The sequence below is a fragment of the Penicillium digitatum genome, chromosome 6 (assembly GCF_016767815.1).
Source record: "Penicillium digitatum chromosome 6, complete sequence".
Lineage (NCBI taxonomy): Eukaryota > Fungi > Ascomycota > Eurotiomycetes > Eurotiales > Aspergillaceae > Penicillium > Penicillium digitatum.
The window spans coordinates 1,184,030-1,204,621 of record NC_089389.1 but is presented as its reverse complement, the minus strand read 5'-3'; the positions used below and the strand labels follow the sequence as shown (position 1 = coordinate 1,204,621).

The 20,592-nt window shown below is 50.1% G+C and overlaps 8 protein-coding genes across 8 annotated transcripts; 3 read left to right on the top strand and 5 right to left on the bottom strand.

Annotated features, from left to right (window-relative positions):
- Positions 1 to 528: 528 nt before the first annotated feature.
- On the top strand, positions 529 to 2,133 carry Pdw03_5442 (Oxysterol binding protein (Orp8), putative; the record flags this gene model as incomplete). Its single annotated transcript, XM_014683385.1, has 6 exons — positions 529 to 605; positions 711 to 787; positions 848 to 887; positions 944 to 1,013; positions 1,065 to 1,124; positions 1,183 to 2,133. 6 exons carry the CDS (start codon positions 529 to 531, stop codon positions 2,131 to 2,133), a joined length of 1,275 nt encoding a protein of 424 aa, XP_014538871.1.
- A 359-nt stretch (positions 2,134 to 2,492) lies between these two features.
- On the bottom strand, positions 2,493 to 6,344 carry Pdw03_5441 (Condensin complex subunit 1; the record flags this gene model as incomplete). The annotated part of the gene is made up of 6 exons (XM_066101060.1): positions 2,493 to 2,663; positions 2,719 to 5,109; positions 5,156 to 5,297; positions 5,347 to 5,470; positions 5,522 to 6,024; positions 6,109 to 6,344. 6 exons carry the CDS (start codon positions 6,342 to 6,344, stop codon positions 2,493 to 2,495), a joined length of 3,567 nt encoding a protein of 1,188 aa, XP_065958000.1.
- A 361-nt stretch (positions 6,345 to 6,705) lies between these two features.
- Positions 6,706 to 8,267, top strand: Pdw03_5440 (Serine/threonine-protein kinase, Ulk1/Ulk2; the record flags this gene model as incomplete). Its single annotated transcript, XM_066101059.1, has 4 exons — positions 6,706 to 6,940; positions 6,995 to 7,436; positions 7,484 to 7,544; positions 7,596 to 8,267. The coding sequence occupies 4 exons, from the start codon at positions 6,706 to 6,708 to the stop codon at positions 8,265 to 8,267; spliced, it is 1,410 nt and encodes a 469-aa protein (XP_065957999.1).
- Positions 8,268 to 8,398: 131 nt separating this feature from the next.
- Positions 8,399 to 9,415, bottom strand: Pdw03_5439 (OTU-like cysteine protease, putative; the record flags this gene model as incomplete). Its single annotated transcript, XM_014683388.1, has 1 exon — positions 8,399 to 9,415. The coding sequence occupies one exon, from the start codon at positions 9,413 to 9,415 to the stop codon at positions 8,399 to 8,401; it is 1,017 nt and encodes a 338-aa protein (XP_014538874.1).
- Positions 9,416 to 10,080: 665 nt separating this feature from the next.
- Positions 10,081 to 12,840, top strand: Pdw03_5438 (RSC complex subunit (RSC1), putative; the record flags this gene model as incomplete). Its single annotated transcript, XM_014683389.1, has 5 exons — positions 10,081 to 10,220; positions 10,276 to 10,438; positions 10,486 to 10,554; positions 10,606 to 11,856; positions 11,911 to 12,840. 5 exons carry the CDS (start codon positions 10,081 to 10,083, stop codon positions 12,838 to 12,840), a joined length of 2,553 nt encoding a protein of 850 aa, XP_014538875.1.
- A 900-nt stretch (positions 12,841 to 13,740) lies between these two features.
- Positions 13,741 to 15,528, bottom strand: Pdw03_5437 (Zinc finger, CCCH-type; the record flags this gene model as incomplete). The annotated part of the gene is made up of 3 exons (XM_014683390.2): positions 13,741 to 15,069; positions 15,154 to 15,275; positions 15,360 to 15,528. The coding sequence occupies 3 exons, from the start codon at positions 15,526 to 15,528 to the stop codon at positions 13,741 to 13,743; spliced, it is 1,620 nt and encodes a 539-aa protein (XP_014538876.2).
- Positions 15,529 to 15,972: 444 nt separating this feature from the next.
- Positions 15,973 to 17,044, bottom strand: Pdw03_5436 (Tat binding protein 1-interacting; the record flags this gene model as incomplete). Its single annotated transcript, XM_066101058.1, has 8 exons — positions 15,973 to 16,005; positions 16,087 to 16,496; positions 16,549 to 16,611; positions 16,660 to 16,702; positions 16,761 to 16,773; positions 16,836 to 16,845; positions 16,914 to 16,940; positions 16,999 to 17,044. The coding sequence occupies 8 exons, from the start codon at positions 17,042 to 17,044 to the stop codon at positions 15,973 to 15,975; spliced, it is 645 nt and encodes a 214-aa protein (XP_065957998.1).
- Positions 17,045 to 17,476: 432 nt separating this feature from the next.
- Positions 17,477 to 20,056, bottom strand: Pdw03_5435 (Chitin synthase activator (Chs3), putative; the record flags this gene model as incomplete). The annotated part of the gene is made up of 5 exons (XM_066101057.1): positions 17,477 to 17,488; positions 17,545 to 18,861; positions 18,912 to 19,031; positions 19,085 to 19,808; positions 19,950 to 20,056. The coding sequence occupies 5 exons, from the start codon at positions 20,054 to 20,056 to the stop codon at positions 17,477 to 17,479; spliced, it is 2,280 nt and encodes a 759-aa protein (XP_065957997.1).
- Positions 20,057 to 20,592: the final 536 nt, after the last annotated feature.

The window sequence follows — 20,592 nt, the reverse complement described above, 5'->3', positions numbered from 1 at the left end:
TTTTAAATTGTCATTTCCAATGCTTATCAAGCTAGTGACGTAGTGACATGACCTCCTTTTTGTAGATTATTCTTTCCCCTTTTCTCTCTATATGACACAAGGCGTTGAATAGACAGTCAGCCACCATTCTCAAGATATGCACTCTATCAAAAGTAACTATATGTATAAGAATGAAATAAGAACAACAAGATTGAAAAGAATGTAACCACGTTCAGAATGTAAAAGCCCTTGGAAAATTAACACCTGAGGTACCCCACCGGGCAAAAAATAGTTCAAACGTCACCGCCTCGAATGTTGTTGAGCTTCTCTTTCTAACCTCCTTTTCGGATGTTCTGTGATTTTGGCGTGGGACTCTCTTCGTGCGAAACTTGATAGTATTATCATTGTTTCTGTATAGAGCCAGGCCCGAGAGACACTTAACCCCCTCAACAACCTCTCTCCAATTTATCTTTCCATCATACTGAACGCCTAGCTCCCTCTCTTTTTTCTCTGTCTCCTTCTTTGCAAATCCTCGCTTGAACACACATCATGTCTGCCACTGCAGTGCCTGAAAAGGCACCAGATGACTCCTCCAAACTGAAGACTTTTCTCTCCATCCTTCGAAAGTATGCAACATTTCCTTGTCCCCCCCCCCCCCCCCCCCCCCAGCACCGCCTGCGCTGCGCAATACACATAACTACACACCAAACACTAATATGACTGGGAAATAGGTTTGTCGGTGTGGCAGATATCGCTTCGGTTCGTTTTTCACTGCCGGCGCAACTGCTGGAGCCTCGACCAAACTTGGGTAGGCCAATGTTCGTGTTACGTTGTGCGGGGTTGATGCTGACTATGGGTGGCGATTAAGAATATTGGCATTACCTAGATCGACCGGAGACCTTTGCGAGGTCAGCAAATGTGCCCATATTTGGTGGAAGCTTGTATGCTGACTCAAGAGCTACAGCATCGGCAAGTCGGATGATGAGCTAGGTCGAATGTTGGAAGTGTTGCGGTTCTGGTTTACCAAGGATCTGGTATGGTTCGGTTGCTCAGATTCACTTGAACACTTACTGATCTTGCTGCAGAAATATGTCAAGGGGAAACCGTGCAAACCATACAACTCAACGCTGGGTGAATTCTTCCGAGTGAGTAGTAGTGTCTTCGGCATTTCATCCATAACGATTCATTGCTAACATCTTTTAGTGCAGCTGGGACGTTAGTGACAACATCCCCGAAGAAGGAAATCTTCCCGGCATCAAAGCAAGCTCGAATGGCTCCTCCACCGTAACCGACGGCGACGAGAAAGTCAAAGTATGCTATCTCACAGAACAGACCTCCCACCATCCCCCAGTATCAGCGTTCTACATCGACTGCCGCGAGCGAGGTGTCTCAGCGCGCGGATTTGACCAGATCAGCGCCAAGTTCACCGGCACCAGTATCCGTGTGAGCCCCGGCCAGCACAACCTTGGAATCTTTGTGAATATCGAAAAGAGAGACAACGAGGAATATCAGCTGACCCATCCAAACGCCCACCTGGGAGGAATACTGCGTGGAGCGCTTGCAGTAACAGTCGCGGACACATGCTACGTCACCTGCCCCAAAACGGGTCTGAAGGCCATCCTACAGTACATGGAAGAGGGCTGGATTGGCCGGTCACAGAATAAGCTCGAGGGCGTGATCTTCCGTTATGAATCGGACAAGGATACGATCAATCGATTGAAAGATGTGCCAGAGAGCGACGTTGTCGCTCGCATCACCGGCTCCTGGCATGGAAAGATCTACTTCACTCCGGCGGGCACCAAGGAGCCCCGTCTACTCATCGACATCACCCCACTTTACCCCATCACAAAGGACCTGCCTCCATCCGAACAACAGTTGTCCAACGAGTCATTGAAGTTCTGGTCGGGTGTCACAGACGCCATTGTTGGCAAGCAGTTCAACCAGGCTACCAAGCTCAAGCAGGATATTGAGGAACGGCAACGGCAGCGGGCTGCGGAGCGCATTGAAAAGGGTACGGAGTGGAGCCCCCGGTTCTTCACTGGCGCAGTCACGCCGCTGGGTAAGCCCGAGCTCACAGAGGAGGGACAAAATGCTCTGGAGGGAATTCGCACGGGCAAATTCGCTTTGACAGAAAGTACAGTACAGGGCGCATAGATATAAATGTCTTTTCCCTTGACAGTATAAGCAACTTTGGCGTATCTGGCATGCGACCATACAAATATTGAACTTGGCGTCTCTCTGTTTTTTTCCTACTCCCCTCCATTTTGATCTCCTTTTGGGGTATACTTTTATTCTCACTTACATCGACACTATTCTCTAGAAACCTGTTATGTGAATAGCTGTAATGCCATCCCATGATGGTGGTTACAAAAATGAACAGAAGATTTCATCACACATAGGTTCAATAGAACGATTAATCCTACTGAAAAGAAGAATTACAACCCTTTGTCCAAAAGACTAACGCCGCCAGACTCCAATCATCAAGTACATCAACACATAATCCATTATCAGCTTTAGGCTGCGGCGCTGACGACCTTGAACCCTGTACTGACGGTCTTGGTAATCTCTTCGTTCTTATGCGGTAGAAGAGATAAGGCATACGCAACATCGTTCCACTGTCGCTCCGTTTCGCAGCGAGGAAGTCGAGCCGCTAGCTTGTCGGCCAGCTGGCGAGCGTGTTTTTCCTGGGCCAATATCAGTATAGATCATCAGGGACTTAAAAGAGAGAAGAATACATACCTTCTCAACAAAACCGATCAAGAACTTGACGATACGGCGGAGAGACGCTTCATCCAGGTTGCGCTCTGCACTCAACAGGCCGAAGATGTCAACAAAGTGGTTGTACACTGCATTGTCCTTGGTTGCCAATTCTGTGAAGAACATGCGAGCCAGATCAGCGATCTTCTTGTCATCATCCTCCAGACATTTCGCCATCTCGCCCAATTGTCCCTTCACCTTGACTTGGCCTGCTAAAATGAGGAAGGTAAGGGTCATGAGACAGGTGCGCTTGACAGAGTCATCGTCATCATTCAATCGGCGGTAGAGGAAGTCGGTGTTCTCATCGATGAGGTGATTGAAGCAAACGGCCATGTCTCCCAGTGCAATCACAGCATTGCTACGGACGATAGGATCTTCGGACCGCTCCATTATAGTGATAAGGAGTGGCAGGTTCTTCTCGCAGTACTCGGCAGACACGCACATAAGTTTGGCAAGGCAAAGGGTTGCAGAGGCCTGCAGATCACGATCCGGGTAAGAATTGTTGTTGGCCAAAATTTCCACCACTAGAGGCCCAAATTTGGCCAAGAGGGAGGTCTCTCCATAGAGTAGCTCGCGTTCTCGGATATGGGCCATGGCATCCTGGAAGTCGTCTTCTGTTGTTCCGCCAATGAGATCAAGTTCGTCTTCTTCAGAATTGTCTTCCTTCTGAGGAGCAGTGGCTGCTTTGGTCTTCTCTTGTTCGACTTTGCGGCGTTTGAAGTCGAGCTCACACAGCTCCAGGTGCACAATCTGTTTGATCGCAACGTGGCCAACAACATACAGCAGCTGGGAGAGTGCGGCAGATGCTGGCTTGGGCTTGGATTCCTGGTCGTCGGTTGAAGCAGTCCCAGGTCGATGTTGCTCCTCTTCTCCGTTGGCAGAGGCACGTGAGGAAGGTGGGCGTTTTTGAAGGTGCGGCGCAAAGACGAATCTCGTCTTTCGTCGGAGGATAGCAGAGCAAAGAACGTCGGGATGCTTGGATAAAGTGTAAATGGCGTTGAGCGCGTGCTCTGCCACTCCATACCATTCCTTGCTGGCTGTCTCGATCTCAAGCATAGCCATCAGCTTGACCAAAACAGAATGGTCACTGGCGAGTTTAGGAATGCCAACAACCTCCTTTGATTTGGCTTGACGTCCGGGAATCATACGCCGCAAAGCAATACAAGTGTACTTGGCAAGCACTAGGTCAGCCCTTCCTAGGCCACCCAGACCTATGCGTAGCATAGCCTCTATCTCTTTCACCACAACCTCTGGATCTGCCAGGGCAAGCATTCCAAGTACAATGATCGAGCCCCTGCGCTGAGTTCGTGAGATTTCCTTCTTCTGGACGCTGTAAACTTGCCATAGCTTGGCAATCACTGCATCGGATACGTTTCCAGCCTTCATCATTGTGCTGAGCAACTGCTCCAGGCAGGTCAGTTCTGCAGGAGTTGCGCCAAATGTCAAGCTAATCATGTTGCGGGCGATGTAGTTTGCAGCATCGTTGGGCGTAAAAGAGCCCGGGGCATCGAAGAAAAGGCCCTTGTAACAATCAATGAGATGGGTCTGTACGCCCTTTCCTTCGTCACTGTTGCCCTTGGTCCAAATCAGGCGCAGCATACGGCGAATTCCACTCCGGGCAGTCTCAATTTTGTACGCATCGAGAACAACAAAGAAATCCATGGCTTCAATGACCTCACTTTTATTCCGAGATGAAAGCAACTGTGTGACGATGGTGGATCCGGAGTGAAGCACTTCAATGAACCGGATGGCCTCGTTGTAATACTTCCTCGTCAGTTGGAGACGTGTCATCAATTCAGAGGTGGCCGCCTGCTCTGCGGCTTTCTGCACAGCTATAGCCTTCTCTTCATCACTCACCCGGGGCGCTTTCGATGGAGACTCATCCGGAATCTGTGTAGCATCATCCAACAATTCAGGGTCAACCTGAGTCAAGTCGCCTCCCTCAAAACCGGGCGTTTCGGGAGGACGCAGGGAATTTAGCTCTTCGTCAACCGCATCCAGTCTCTCTGTCCACTCCTTGTATGAGAGGAGCCCACCATGCATAACACTGAAAGGGTGTGTGGAAACGAGCTTGGAAAGCAGTTTAATCGCGTTGCGTCGCACATTACTGCTCTTATCTTCCAAGCTTCTGGCAGCGAGTTCCGCTGCAGCTTGTCGCCTCTTCGGGAACTTTTGCTCCAGATCACAGATTCGCATGAATACCTGGATCGCGCGACAGCGGCAGTAAGGGTTGATATCAAGGAATCTCTCTTCTAGGACGTCGAAAAAGGCGTTGATCTGAGTCTTATAATTATCACTGCGTTCTTCCTGTCGGCTGAGGTCAGAAATGAGGTTTCCGCAGACCTCGATCACTGCGCAGCGGAGAGTATATGCCTGCACTTGTTAGTGAAGCTTCGAGAAAACTGAAAGTGTGACGCACGTCGCTATCTAGCTGTTTGGCCAGAAGGGTCATCTGCTTAATGATCAATCTAGGTGCAAGCTCGGACAGTTTGATAATAAACGTCGAAACAGACTTGGGGCCTCTCGTATCATTAGAATTGAACTCCTTGTTTCCAAGCTCCCTAAATCTAAAGTTAGCAACTACCCGGCCAGTTTGCTAAATTATCTCACTTCAGGATCTCGTCGGACAGCTGTGGATAGTCGTATTGTTCTGCCAGAATGTGAAGGAATTCGGCCATGGGTTCGGAAAGATGCTCAAAATAAGTCAAGCTCTGCACAATCGAAGTTTGAGCTCCTATGCTGAAATCAATTATCGCTCAACCATAACAAGCATCAGGGCACCTACCAAAGGCCTGGCCATGATGTTTTACTGCGATGCAAAGAACCTTGAAAGCATGCATTCGAATGGCCATACTCTTCACCCGCTGCTCGCTTTCGAGAACCAGGTAAATTGTGCGTGTGAATAGCGTAACAAAGGTGTCACGGTCCGAAGTGGTCAAAAAAATGCGTCCTAACTTGAGCTTCATCACCTTGCACATAGTCTCCATGGATATTTGGATCTGTGGTGTCCAATCCCACTGGCTACTGTTGGCGGATTTCTTGGATTTGGGTCCTCCTCGTCGCACGGGTGCTACTTCTGTGGGCTTCTCTGCAGCCTTGACCTCTACGGCAGACAAGGCCCACTGGAGAAGGAACCCGTACATCTCCAGAAGCTGCTTGTGGTGTTGAATAGCATCCTGTTCGTCGGATTCAAGGTCACCATGGATGACATCTGCTTCAACAGAAAGACCAGAAACAACCAAATCCAAAAGTTTGCTCAAGTACTTTGCAGGAAGAAGGGTCGCGTGTCTGCAAGAGTGAAAAGGATCGTCAGATTCGAGTCCAGTTGGGCACCAGCCTCCATGGGCAAGTTGGGAAGGGGCCGGGGCGCACTTTAGTAAAAATTGTAGGGAATCAAAAAAAGATGCTCGTGTTAATCCTTCGGGGTTCTCCGCCACGACATCCACGATCGGGTTCAAAATGCTGTCAATCAGCGCTGGCGAAAGTTGGTCAGGATCCGATTCACAATCCAGCAGTTCCGGGTCCGCATCAGGAGTCGGGATCGAAGCAGGATCGCTCAAGTAGTACTTGAGCGATTCATTTATGTTGAATTGTATTCTGTCTTCCATTGCCGCACGTGTTCAAAAAGAGAAAAGTGAAAGCGGGGAGGAAAGCCGATTTGTTGATAAGCTCTGTTTGGCTTTTGCCCTTTTTGGCCAAAATTATGTAACCACGCAGTTGTATTTTACCGCTAGTCCTGCTAACCCCTCCAGGTCTGTCAGACCGCCTTGTATTTAATTGATTTACTAAGCGATCGTTTTGTCAGAATTTGTCACCGCCTGGTAATGCTTGCATTTCAAGGTTATTCTGGCAATTGCGATAAACATTAGCATTTGACCTTGACTTACACGCGACACGATCTTACGACTTTACTTTTCCACGTCATCTTCACCAAAATTCAATTGATAGATAATTGTCTTCCGTGCCACCATGTCAGGCCTCCGCGCTGCCCCGGGCGTATTTGAGCTCAAGCGCAGCAACTCCTTCCAAGAGCACAAATACTCGTTAGGACAAGACGATGAACCAGTCTCACAGAGCGACGCGCATCAGGAGAGTGACTATGAGGAAGACGTGGAAGAATCAGTCAGAGAGGATATGAGAAAGCTGGAAAACACATTTCCAGGTATCTCGGATCGATTTCGTCTAGTGAATAGGATTGGAGAAGGTCCGGCTGGTTCAACCGTTGTTGGTTGGCTTCTTTGCTGACATGTCCTAATAGGTACATTCTCCACGGTCTACAAAGCGGAGGACCTGTATTACGATGCACACCAAAACGACTGGGATATCTCAACACCAGCCCAAGGCAACTATGCGGAGCCTCCATCCAAACGACGGCGAGTTGAAGGCGAACCAACCGGACGGAAGAAAACGAAATTTGTCGCATTGAAGAAGATCTATGTCACCAGTAGCCCGCTGCGAATTCAGAACGAGTTAGAACTGCTGCACGATCTCCGAGGATGCGGGTCTGTCTGCCCATTGATTACTGCCTTCCGATACCAGGACCAAGTGGTCGCTGTGTTGCCATATTTCCCCCATACCGACTTTCGCATTCAATATCGCACATTCATGGTTGCAGATATGCGCCACTATCTAAGATCCCTTATGACCGCCTTGAACTCGGTACATGAACATGATATCCTTCACCGTGATATCAAACCGACGTAAGTGTGTCATTTTCAGTGGCCTGGGTCCGGCTAATATCATTTAGCAACTTCCTCTACAATCCAGACCTGAAAGAAGGTGTCCTGGTTGACTTTGGGCTTGCAGAGGTATAATTTACAGTCGCCATGTGTTGGTACACTTGCTGACTATCACAACAGCGCCAAGGCTCAGAATACACCAGCCCATGTCTATGTACACACCAGAGCTATGTCCGGCGAAGCCGGATCCTTTCAAGCTACTACTCCAAAAACCCCCCATCCACGGGATATTCAGCCGGCTACCCCAAGAATGATTCCCGGCCATCACGACGAGCGAACCGCGCTGGAACTCGAGGCTTCCGAGCCCCAGAAGTGCTGCTCAAATGCACCTCACAAACCACAAAAATTGACATGTGGTCAGTGGGTGTTATCCTTTTAACTTTGCTGGGACGCCGGTTCCCCTTTTTCAACTCTGCCGACGACATCGATGCGATGATCGAGATGTCGAGCATTTTCGGCACCAAACGCATGAAGACTGCCGCGGCTATGCATGGTCAGATTTTCGAAACAAACATCCCAACCATCGGCGAGAAAGGCTACAGCTGGGAGAAGCTGGTGAAATGGTCCAGCTGCGTGGAAGATTTGACGGAAAGCGAGCAGCAAGCAACACGCCTCTTGTCTGGACTGATGGAATTGGACCCGTCTAAGCGCCTTAGTGCCGCGGACGCCCTGCAGCATGAATTCTTTACTGATCCCGTGCACCATGATGTGGAATGGGGAGGTAACCCAGAAGAAAGCGCTGAATCGGGAGAGGAGGAGGAAGATGATGCAGACGAGGTCGCCATGCTATAAAACCCATGATTATTCGTACGATATGTGAGATCTATTTATGCTGCACACTGCATACCACTTTATTCATGGCAATGAAGCAGCCTTCACATGACTTCAGTCCCACAGTATGCTTATCTAATCTACATCTAATACTAACGTACAACTAGTTGACTCGCTTCTCCAAATTCGTAATGCCCGGTCTCCGCGGCATGCTTCGTAGCGCCTCTCTCTCCAGTGAATGTGCCTCCGCAGGTGTTACAGCGAACAGTAAACCCAGAAGTATCCGTGTAATAGTGCTTTCCTTGCAACACTCGGCACAATTCTTTAGCCTTGTGTAAAACAACCGGATCAACAGCCTCAAAGATCTTTGTGTCATCATGTGGCAGTGGGTTGGCTCGCGTGTAGGGCGGGCGAGAGGGGGACAACGCAAGAACATCGTAGTGAATCCCCGAGTACACCACAATACATCGCGTCGGTGCTCCCTCATTAAACTGAAAAATGTGGAGAGTCTGTACGTCGATGGAACAGATCTCGATGTTGAAGTATTCGCTAAGAATCTTGAGCTCGATAGCGCCACCCCAGGAGTCCTCGTTCTGGATCCAGGTACAGTATTCATCCGGTTTTTTGCCCAAAATAGCCGCTGTATATTCCAACGGATTCGATTGAATGACTCCTGCAATGATAGATCGTAGCTCAACCATCGTGTCCATATCGCCCATGACTGCAGCGCCCACTGCTCGGAAAAGACAGGAGTTGTCGTCGGGCATCACCCGGAGAACGAACGTTCCGGCATGTTCTGGGGAGGCAATTTCTGGCGGGTCTTCGGCGGTGTTTCCCTGCGGTATTTGTGACCTTGATGGCTGTGCTGGCCGTGCTGGTTGGGATGGCGCTGTACAGGCTGTTGACGTATAGTCGCTGACGCCCCGGGTGGTCCCCTCTTTCTGTGCGACGATGAGGGACTCTCCATTTAGATTTATCCCAGTTTCCAATATCCTTTGGTCTTGCTGGAAGCTGTGAAGCTCGAGTGGTTTGGGAGGGTATCCATATTTGATGTCAAAGGTAGCAAGGCCGGTCTTCTCCGCCATTTGGATTTGGAGATCTTTAATGGTTGCGGTGTCGTCCAAGGTGATAGTCGACTGGCCTGAAGGCCCACGGACTCGAATTCTCATTGTGGTAAATTTTCAAAGAGGCAGAGGGCTTAGGGAACCGTGAGGAGGACAATCTTAAGAATCTTGGAAGTTCCAGTGATAGGAAGATATGACGACTTGCCGTGTGGAGTATACCTTGGCATGCCTGGGTACACCTCAGGCAGTCTGTGATGCAAGCCTAAGATTATAAGATCCCTTTTGGACGCTCTGGGAAGAATTAGGACTGATATATGAATTAGTTCTAATTTCTTCAGACACAACTTTGAAGTCACAAACACCACTACAAACAGGGTGAGACCTACCCAGGTACCAAGCCAATCATAGCAACCATTGCTGAACAGCGATGTTAGTTTCAAGTACATCCTGAGTGACAACTTTAACCCCCCGACCACAGTAGGCAGATATATGACAGACATCAATTAATAAGACGTAAACGGAAATCATAGGATTGAATGGACAGATGTGCTGAATGTGAGGCCATCTGAAGTGTCATGAAATTTCATCAAATTACCGTAACGTCAAATGGTCGCTGAGTCAGCAAATGGCTTCACACGTTTACAAAACATTCTCCGACCTCTCCAGGGTTTCCCAATCGTCTTACCTGGATTCTGGCTTGCTTGCTTCGAAATATTTGATCTGAAAGGCCAACTTTACCCCTGCGTGGAAATGCGCTTGTCGCCAACGACATGGAGTCCGAGAAAGAGCTATCGCAACCCCCGCGTGAACAACCCGTCAACTCCATCGAGAATGACGGTGCGATCACCCGCGAAACATGGAAACTGATGATGGACGTGGTCATGGCAATTTATGACTACCGAGAAGAAGAGTGCGATCGACCCTGAGATACATAGTGGTCGCTGGCTAATTCTTATCTTGCGCAGTGGTCATGACCCGTCGCGACTATTCCATCGCAGTGTCAACAAGCGCTATGTTCCCGACTATTACGATATCATCAAGGAGCCGATGGCTCTGAGTATTTTGAAAGCGCGTATCAACAAACGGGAGTACAAGCACTTTTCTGAATTTGTCCGCGATTGCGCGTTGGTGAGTGGTTGCGCCCCTCCAGGTTTGGGAACAAGCTAACGATCTAGATCCCGCATAATGCGCAAACATACAACAGACCTAAATCACAGGCCTATGAAGATGCGCTGGTCGTCAAAGTAGGTTTGAGTAAACTCGGCCACTCTTTACATTCAACTGACAATTTCCAGGAAGTTTTTACCTCCGAGTTCAGAAAGCTGGCCGCCCAAGGCCTGATCCCGGCTGATGAAGCAGAGCTACCTGATCTTGGAGAGATACCAGAGGCCGATCCACTCCCTGATGATGATGAGGAAGAGGAGGAGGAAGAAGAAGATGAGGATGAAGACTCCGAGGATGAGGGCCGACGAAGAAAGAAGCCCGGTCCTAAGCCCGGCTTCAAGCGTGGATTGACTCAAAAGCACGAACCCGACCTTCGCAAGAAACGAGGCCGTCCTCCCCGCGTCGACACTCCGATGGAAATCCGTATCAAGACAATCCTGAAGGGAATTCGGAAGTTCAAGGGCGCCGGTGGCCACCTGAAGATCACACACTTTGAACGCCTTCCCGACAAAGCCGCTTATCCGGACTACTACTTGGAGACCAAGGAACCCATCGCCATCGACATCATCAAGCGCAAGTCCAAGCGCAAGAAGTACAACTCCGTCGACCATTTCATGCGCGATCTTGATCTCATGTTCGAAAATGCCAAGGCTTACAATCAGTCCGACAGTCAGATCTTCAAGGATGCGGTTGACCTGCAAACCGAGTCACGCAAGTTGGCCGAGCAAGAAAAGAAGAAGCCTGATAGCGAGTTCTTGATGGAAGACGGACGTTTCCCACTCCCTGATGGTATTCTCCACCGCGGTGAACTATGGAAGGTTGGCGACTGGGTTCATATCCAAAACCAAAATGATGTGAGCAAGCCCATCGTTGCACAGATCTACCGGACCTGGCAGGACTCTGATGGAGAGAAATGGATCAACGCATGTTGGTACTATCGCCCTGAGCAGACGGTGCATCACTTCGAGAAGCACTTCTACCCGAATGAAGTTGTGAAGACTGGGCAATACCGAGACCACCGGATTGATGAGATTGTGGATCGCTGCTTCGTCATGTTCTTCACCCGCTACAGCCGCGGTCGTCCAAGGGATCTCGCACCGGATAAAGAAATCTACGTTTGCGAGGCTCGGTACAATGAGGAGAAACACAAGTTGAACAAGATCAAGACATGGGCCAGCTGTCTGCCAGATGAAGTGCGAGAGAAAGACTACGAGATGGATCTCTTCGATGTGCCTCGCAAGATCAAGAAAATTCCTAGTCCGATCAAGCATCATCTGAAAGAGGATTCCAAGGAGACTGATGACCTCCCTCGGCCGACCTGGGGAGCCGACAATGCACCTCCTGTTGCCGGCGCTGTTCACCGCCGTCCACGAGATGAGAATGTAAGTCTTTTCCCTTAAACATGGAAAATGTTCCTAGAAAGCTGACAACATAAGGAATCCCCACCACCCGAGCCAACCCCATCCCCGCCTCCTCCATCTTTGCCCCAGTCTGTAGTACCCCGTCAATCACTGAGCCAATCACTTTCCGGAACAGCCATAAGCCCAGGAGTCCTTACCCCAGCAGCACCCCCAATCATTATCCACACTACTCCCGCCCCCATCCGCCCACCAGGCTTTCACCAAATGACCCCATCCCAAGCCTTTACAGCATCTCTTCAGCGCCGCGCAAGCCAGCTCGCTTCCACCCCGCAAACATCAGCAGGCGCATACCAGCCCTCACCACCGGCCCAGGCATACTCTGCGGCCCAGCAAACTCCCTACTCCGGTTACCCCCAAAATCGGATGCAGGCCCCGCCAGCCGTGTACAACCCCAACGCACCGCGGCCAGTGGAAGTCTTTCATTTGAGCGATGCAGCCAACGCCGCTATCCCAGAAGACATCCGCGACCAATTCCACTGCGATGATCACGGCCGCGTGCTCTTCTTCTCCGCGCCGCCGGTGGACTTCATCCCGCCCTCAAAGCAGAAGCTCGGTCATTCACTGAAATACCTCGCTACCAAGGAGGAACACCAGAAAAGGGTTGAGGAGCGGAAACGCAAGCTGGCTGTTGAGCAGAAAGAACAAGATGAAGCTGCAAAGCGCCGGCGCGCTGAGGTAGAGACTGAGCTTATGGGCCGTGCCGGTGCGCTTACTGGTAAGGCGGTTGAGACGCTGGTGCAGTGTGTCGTCACGGGTACGGATCAGCTCTATGAATATCTCCATCCGGCTCGAGATGATGATCCTATGGAAATCGATGGAGTGCGGGAGCGTGGTGCCGTGGCAGATCGCCAGGCTATGGAACAGACACAGCAGATTCAGGCTCAGTCTACGAAGGATGGTTTGATCAATTTGAAGGGTACTGCCTTGTACCTGGACGAAGCTTAGAAGAAAGGTGAACATACTGGCGTGGTTTCATGATTCGGTTCCAAAGGCGTTATCCTCGAGGCGTCCATTTTAGTTTAGGGATGTGTTTGATTAGGTAGCACATGAAATGGCTTTAGTTTCAATCCTCATGTACTCTAGCCAGCAAAATTGCACGGTCAGCTTTGACCCGAGATGTTGGGTCTACATACTGAATCCCCTTGATGCTGCCTGTCAAAGAACCTACACACTCAGCACATCTATTGAATGGTGATTTGCTCAATCATCAAGTAAGTATCAAGGAATCATTTATTTGCACACCTCCAATTTATACATGCCTGCAGTCCCGAGAATCAAGACCACATATTCCGACAGTAGGGGACAAAGAACAAGGGAGAAGAAGACAAAGCAAGCACCTAGGAAACACCAGAGATCGCAGTGGTCGTGAAATCATGAAACAAAGGCAGATATGAAAAAAAAGAGTCGAGATATGTCAAGCTAGACACAGTGCAATATCCAGAAATGGAAACGAATACAAACAGAGAAAAGGCAGAAATTAATACAGTAAATGGCTAGTCAGAGGAATCTTCTGAAAGCCCAGCAATGAGAAACACATGTGACTGATCTAGATGATTCCAAACGAAGGAATAAAACAAGGCAGATATTGCTGAGTGCCAGTCTATGGTGAGAGGGATATGAAGCTTTTTTTGTCGCCTTTTGTTTTTGCTGAACCAGACGTCCCATCCGGAGAGAGGAAAGGATGCATTGTCTTGAACCCTTCTTTCTGTTTTGTCTCTTTTGATGTATGTTGCCCAATTGAACTCCAACAACCTATTTCCCTGTGTTTTTGGTGAATATGAACATGTCCCAATATTGGACTTGGACTTGGTGTATCATGATAAAATTGAAAACGAAGAGGACAGATTAGGAGGATGTTTCTTTGTTCTCACTCCATAAAGCACTGGTCCGCTTATTGCCGACTTCTTCCTCCATGTCAAAGACCAGGTCACTCTGCTCTTCCTCCTCAATTTTGCTGGTGCTGACAGGAGAGGAGATGATTCGGTCAAGGAGACCGCTAGGACCAGCAGATGACTGGCGAGCAGAACCAGGGTGAAGGCCCATGCCGCCAAGCTGCTCAGAAATCATCGACATTGAGGATTGACGTCCGGGGCTCGAGATAAACGACGCCCCTTCGTGAGATGCCCGGCTACTGCCAATAGGTCCCAGGCTAGGACTGGTGATTGGGTTCAGTGATGATTCACGGAGAGGAGAACCGATGTGGAAAGAGGCAGATCCATGAGATTCCTCCTCCTTGCGCTGGCGCTGCTTGGCAAATAATGCACCAAACCGAGACGGGCTCGACGCCAGGGGAGAACCTGTCTTAGAGAAACTGGTGCCGGTCATGCCAAGGCCGCTGATGTCCCGGTGGCTGGAGCTTAGGTCGTTATCAGTTCTGGAGAGACGGCGCAGCTTTTCCTGCGGGGTCAGAACATCGTCGTGCAGGTTGACTGGTAGGTAATCCTCCTCCATGGGGAAGTTCTCATCCCAGTCCTCAAGGACCATGGGACGAGGAACACTGGCGGAAAGCATGCGCGGCTTGACGTGGCGCGAAGAGTGCAAGAACCGGGTACCGCCTGTGTCTTCGAGAGCAGGGGGAGAGGATCCGATGTTCGATGGATGCTTGCGCAAGCTGGTAGCATAGCCAATATCGCGTAAATTTCGGAAAATATCTGCATGTCCCGGTCTCTGGGGTGGTGGCGATTCCAATCCATATTGCGAGGGCATGGAAGCAGCCACCGGACCGTAGCGGGCAGCATGAGAGATTCCTTGGCTGTCGAACGAAGCAGGGAGGCCCGCATCGAGAGCGCTCAGGTGGTTGTTACTAGGCGACATGGGATATCGAACATCTTCTGCCGGAGATCCATACTTGGAGCCGGCATCGGAGGCCAAACCCGTATCGATCGTGGGGATACCATCATAGAGTGGTTGTTGCTGCCCATGCAGGGATCCATATTCCTCCTGCGGGGCCAATTGCGGGGCGTATCGAGTCTGCTCGTGGCCGTTCATGCGCTGTTGGGAGAGCACCGAGTTGGTCAAGGCAGAGTCCTGGTTGACATAGGCTTGTGGATTCACTCGGCCGCCGAGATTGAGGTGGCCGCTTCCCATTCCCATGTTCCCAGTCGGCCGGTTGACTCTCCGTCCATCTGGTAGGATGTGCGCCAAAGCGCATTTTGCGCCGAACTTGCAGTTTCCCTAAAACCATTTCCCCGTTAGCTTCCGACAGCCTCGGAAACCGCGCATCGAAGGGTCAACTTTGAAAGGGTGCCGATTTCATACCTTTGCAAAATATTTGCAAGGAGCGTAGTCAATTCCGGCATCGGTGGAGTGTAAAAAAGGACATGCGGGGCCTGCCTGACAGGCACCCTGGCGGAAGAATTTGCACGGAACATGTTTAGTGTCTGCATAGAAGATTGCAAAAGATTAGCTCGCATTCTGGGCACAGCTGCAGTGATTGGTATGAATAAATCAAAGTCAAGACTTACTCTTATTGCTCTGATTCGGCGGGCTGCGGGCAACGTCAAGTGCCGATGGATTGCGAGAATGTCCATTCTGGGGGTTCTGCGCCCCAGAAGAAACCGGAAGAGGCGCACGACCTCTCATCTCTAAGTGACTGGTTCGACGAAATGGTGTAGGACGAGTAGACACCTGCATGGAGAAGTGAGAGGGGTTGGAGATTGGAGAGGGGAAAGAGAGATAGGCTCGGCGGGCGGTGGGGAAGAGATCAGTGTTGGATGATGCACTCGACAACACCAAGTGTGAAGAGAAATAAGAAGTTGTAGAGTGTAGAAATGCCTTAAATTAACGTTGAAGCCAATCATATATAACACCATTATCTTATACAATCTGACCACAGCCTCTCTCACCTCATGACAATGTCCGATTACGGTTTGCCCCCTCCCTCCCAGCTGCCTCCATTCCACACTCGAGCTCCTCATGCATACCGGCGGATCAGGTTTCCATAAGAAATAGAACACACAATCCTCAGGTCTCAAGAATCCCTCAGTAGGTCTCATAATAAACGTGCACATCGTAGATGTCAAATGATGTGACCCAGAGAGTGGAGACTAGGCAGAGAGATCACTCCGCTATGATATCTTATTGGAGCGTTCCTTCAAGCCCCAAAGATTCCTGACAACATTTGTCAGAATTCCAGAGCATTGATGATTGGAGAGCCTGCGGGCTTTGTCACTTGTCATTCTCAAAACTCACCCACAACTCCGCCGCAGTCATGTTCTCCGGAAGTACCTCAGAGCATTGTCCCCAGAGATCGCGACAGATGTGACGGCGCACGTTGGCATGCCGCTGCCAATACTTCCATTCCTTTTCGAGATTTTCTCTATCTTCTGGTGATATCCGAACAGGGTCGCACTCGTGGTGACTTGCCAGGCGAGCCTGTATCGCCGATTCCTCGCTCTCAAGACGGATGATGTCCTGCCGGAGATCGGATATCCGGGGCTTTGCATGCAGGGCTGCTAACTCTGCTCGGGCCTTCTTTTCGTTTGCCTTTAGAGTTGAAATCTCATCATCGAGCCTCTCGATGTCAAGCTTGACAGCCGCGGCTACCTCTGGGGTTGTGATGTCTGAGGGATCCTGTAGAGCATGGTAGACTGTCTGTTTTCCTATACGTCATTTTATTTAGTCTGTCACTATCTTCAAGTAGACCCAACTCACCAGAAACCCTTCCTTCAATCTCTTTCTTTTCAAGCAAGTCCCGGAGAAGTTTTACGGCTTGGGCTAGAAACTTTACATCAGGAAGGCGTCGACAGGCAGAACCAGACTTACTTTTGGTCACTTTGTTGTGAAGGTTTGCAGAGACATCAAGGGCCTAATAAAATGCTAGATCAGTGGTCTGTTCTTAGGGCAGCCATGAAGAGGGAGCGAACTGAGTATGGACGACTGTACCCGGCGATGTTAGCCACCACTTCGAGTATAGAAGCAGCTCATTAGAGCTAACTTACTTCTGTTGACCTGCAAACTCGTCGAGTTAGTCATTGAGCAAACATACCTCAAGGTCCAGATTTAGTGTGGATTCTCACGAAGGTATTCCCGGATCATTGAAGCATCTTTGTACGTCAAGGTTAGCAGGTCAGCGTCGAGGAGTTGAACATGAGAATGTCTAACCATCATCTCCGGCGGGATCATGACTCTTGGGCTTACGCGGAGCCATAGTGTAATGATTGACAGGATGTTGTACTGAGTTGTACTGAATTGTACTGAATTGATGCTGACTTCGTACAAGTTGATGTACAAGTTGATGTGCACGCCTCACGTGGAAGAACTGACTACAACTAGGAGAGTTTGAGTCTGATAGAATTAAGACAATAAATGCACAACTACTCCTGATATCTATATCACACTCAAACTTACAGCCCAACTGGTATTATGTCCAGGGGGAAAAAAAAACAAAGTTCAAGGCAGAGATGAAATGGGTGCGAGTGAAGTTGTGTGGAAACAAGGAGGAGACCTGTTGAGACCATTCGCCTCCCGGATGGCGAAAACTTTTGAACCCCCATGGTTATAAAAAGTAGAGAAAATGCACAAAGGTTGAACAGAGACAGCCAAACTTGCTTGGATGAAAAGGGAACAAAGCCCGGGGGTATCACATCACAATCTGTAAAAGTCAGCTTGGTTCAAAGTTCAATGGCCAAACAAAATTGTCTCACTTACGCAATCACTATCTTTATTCGCACTAGGAACACCCATCTCTTCAAAGGTCTTGGGTCCCTTGCTTGGCGGCTTGGCAGGCTTCTGCTGGGGTGCGAATGATGTCGACGACGGGACTGAGGGTGCAGGCTGAGGCGTGGAAGCACCCGAACCGTGAGACTGTTGCCGAGACTCCATGCGTGGAGGGATTGAGGGCGAACCAGGCGGACGAGGAGATACCATATTGGGTGAGGACATTCCAGAGTGGCCAGAAACAGGAGGTCTCATAGGCTTGCGATCGGGAGCCGAGTCTAGTCGAGGTGGTGGGCGGCGCCCACCTGAAGGTGACATTGGTGCAGAATAGCCAATATCGAGACGAGGAGCCCCGCCAGGACCGGTCATGTTACCAGCCTGCGGGCTTGTAGGCCCAGCAGGAGCGCTGAGAGGGGTTCCAGGGCCAGGCTGGCGGTAGTTCACGGGTCCGCCAGGTCCACCAAGCTCGCCGGGTCCATAAGATGGTGTGTAAGAGCCGGGGCTCTGGGGAGGTGGCTCAGCATACCCCGAGGGTACGTTTACGTTGGATCGAAGGTTGGGATTGACGCCAAAGGCTGAGCTTGGGCGAGTGTCTGACAACTGATAACCCTGCTGAGGCCGCGGACGAGTAGAGTGAGGACGATCGGGGTAAGGAGCCCCAGATGGTGAACCGTCAGACAAGGTCATCCTTGAAGGATCTGGCATTTCGATATTTTCTGGGGTTGATGCCAGGGAGTTGCCTCGTTGATGAGCGGTGTATCGTGTCGACTTGATGCGTGAGATTGCGATCTTCTCATGGTCCTTTCTTGACAGAGTTTTTGAGCGCGAGATGCTTTCAATCCGGCCAGATGCATCCTTGTTACCACTGGCAGCAGCCTTGGTGTACCAAGAGCGAGCTTCCTTGATATCCACCGACACATAGATACCAACCTCATAGAAGTAACCCAAAGCGAATTCAGCTGTGGGAAGACCACTCTGGGCCGCACGCTGGGCATATTTAAATGCCAGCTCGTCATTCTTCTCAAAGATACCCTCATGTCCACACAGGAACCATTTGCTGATCGCCATCTCGGCGTCGGGCTCGCCTTGGCGGGCTGCCAGGGCATTGTAGTGCAGAGAAAGTGCGGGGTTGAAATCACAGCTCAGTTGACAGAGTTCATATGCAGCACCCATCTTGACTTGAGCCTTGGCAAACCCGTGATATGCTGCCTTTTCGATATTGACACGTGCCATGTTCAGATCAAGAGGTAAGAAGCTTTCTGGGACGCTCACTTGAGGGAGCTCCCGAGCCAAGAGCATGCCGTATACCTGTTATCCATTAGAATCATTTTCATGGTGAAATTCATAGGAGAGCTCACGTATGCACCTTGAGGTGCGTTCTGGTCGCATGACTGCGCTGCCAGCCGGATGTATTCCAACCCAGTGTTGAAATCCTGATGCTGTCCATGCTGACCCAAAAGAATCATCATTCCCAAGCGCTGCAAGTATGTTAGTGTCTCCACTGTCCTGCATGATCTATCTAATAACCCACATAGTACGAGGCAGAATCCGCCCGTGCGACACCCCGCTGGTAATGTTTGATCGCCTTCTCCGGCTCACCCGAACTCTCAAACTGCATTCCGATCCGGTATTCGGCACGCGCATATCCCTTCTCAGCGGCTCGGGAGTATGATCGGAATGCCTCCTTGCGATCGACAGGGCAGCCAAATTTGCCAAATTCGAGCCACATGCCTTTGATGAATTCCGCTTTAGGATGGTGCTGCTCAGCAAGAAAGCTGACGATATTCATCGCGTCGACCCTGAGCTGGCGCTCCACTTGCGGGGTCTGCGGACGTGGCGGTTGGGTCAAACAGAGGCGAACGTCGTTCTGTGCGGCGACCTCGACAAAGGCGAGGGCATCCATGGCCCATGCGAGTTGCATCTCCGGGTCTGTGGTCGATAGCACGGCCATCCGCGCGCGCTCTAGGTTCGCTTCTCTCTGTTCATCAGTGGGTGGGACGTTTGGTGGTGGGTTCCGCAAGACGGGGAAAGGTGAAAAGTTGGGGTGATCCATGCTGTCATAGGTCGCGGATTGCGCGTACGAACTGGGATCGTGCACCTGACCGAGTTGGGGTTGACCTTGAACAGATGAAGTGCGTTCGGGATAGGTGTGGGCGCGTTGGTATTGCGGTTGTTGTTGCCCGCGGCGGGGGTCGGCGTGGTATTCCATCTCAGCAATATTGTCTTGCATATTCTCGGGCACTTCTGGCATCACTCTAGGATGAATTAGCACTCGTACTTTCGGCATTTGCGGAACAGCAACTCGCAGAAATCGCAGAAATCGCAGAAATCGCAGAAATTGCAGAAATTGCAGAAATTGCAGAAATTGCAAATTGATGTGAATTTCAAACCCATACCTTTGAGGAGATGGGGATATGACCTCTGGCATGTAGAAGTCATCTTGCCCCCCTGGATACCAAGTTGCACCTAAGCGTTGCTGACCATCCTGTGGTGGTCTGTTCATTGTAATTTTTGTTACGAAATTGACGAATCCCCCTGTGCCAATAGTTCAATCGAAATGTAAAGAAAAGAGGGGGAAATGAAAAGAGGAGTTCAATATGGTTTCAGGGAAAAAAAGTAGACCCCACCCCCGCCAGGTCAAACGGGTGTGAAAAAGAGTTATTAATATTGTTTAACTGGGTAATATTAATAACTAGTCACACTTAAGTACTTAATACATGAAAGTAATCGAGTCGACCTTTAAGCTATATATACTTCGTACTTATCTTCTTCAGCCTCAAGCACATCGGTGTACGGAGTACTCCGTAAAGGGGATTTCCCCCTGGGTGGGGTTGCCTGTTATAGTAGTTTGGGGAGGGGCGGGGGGGCGAAGTAGATTTCAGGAGTACGAAACGGTATTGTTCAGGTATTTGACTTGATTCAAGTAATTTTCGGTACCACTCCATACAACCCATCCACTTGTTTTTTTTTACTGTAATGTAATTACCATCCCAGATCTTTTCTCCATCTGCTACGAACGCCTCCGTTTTGTTTGTACCT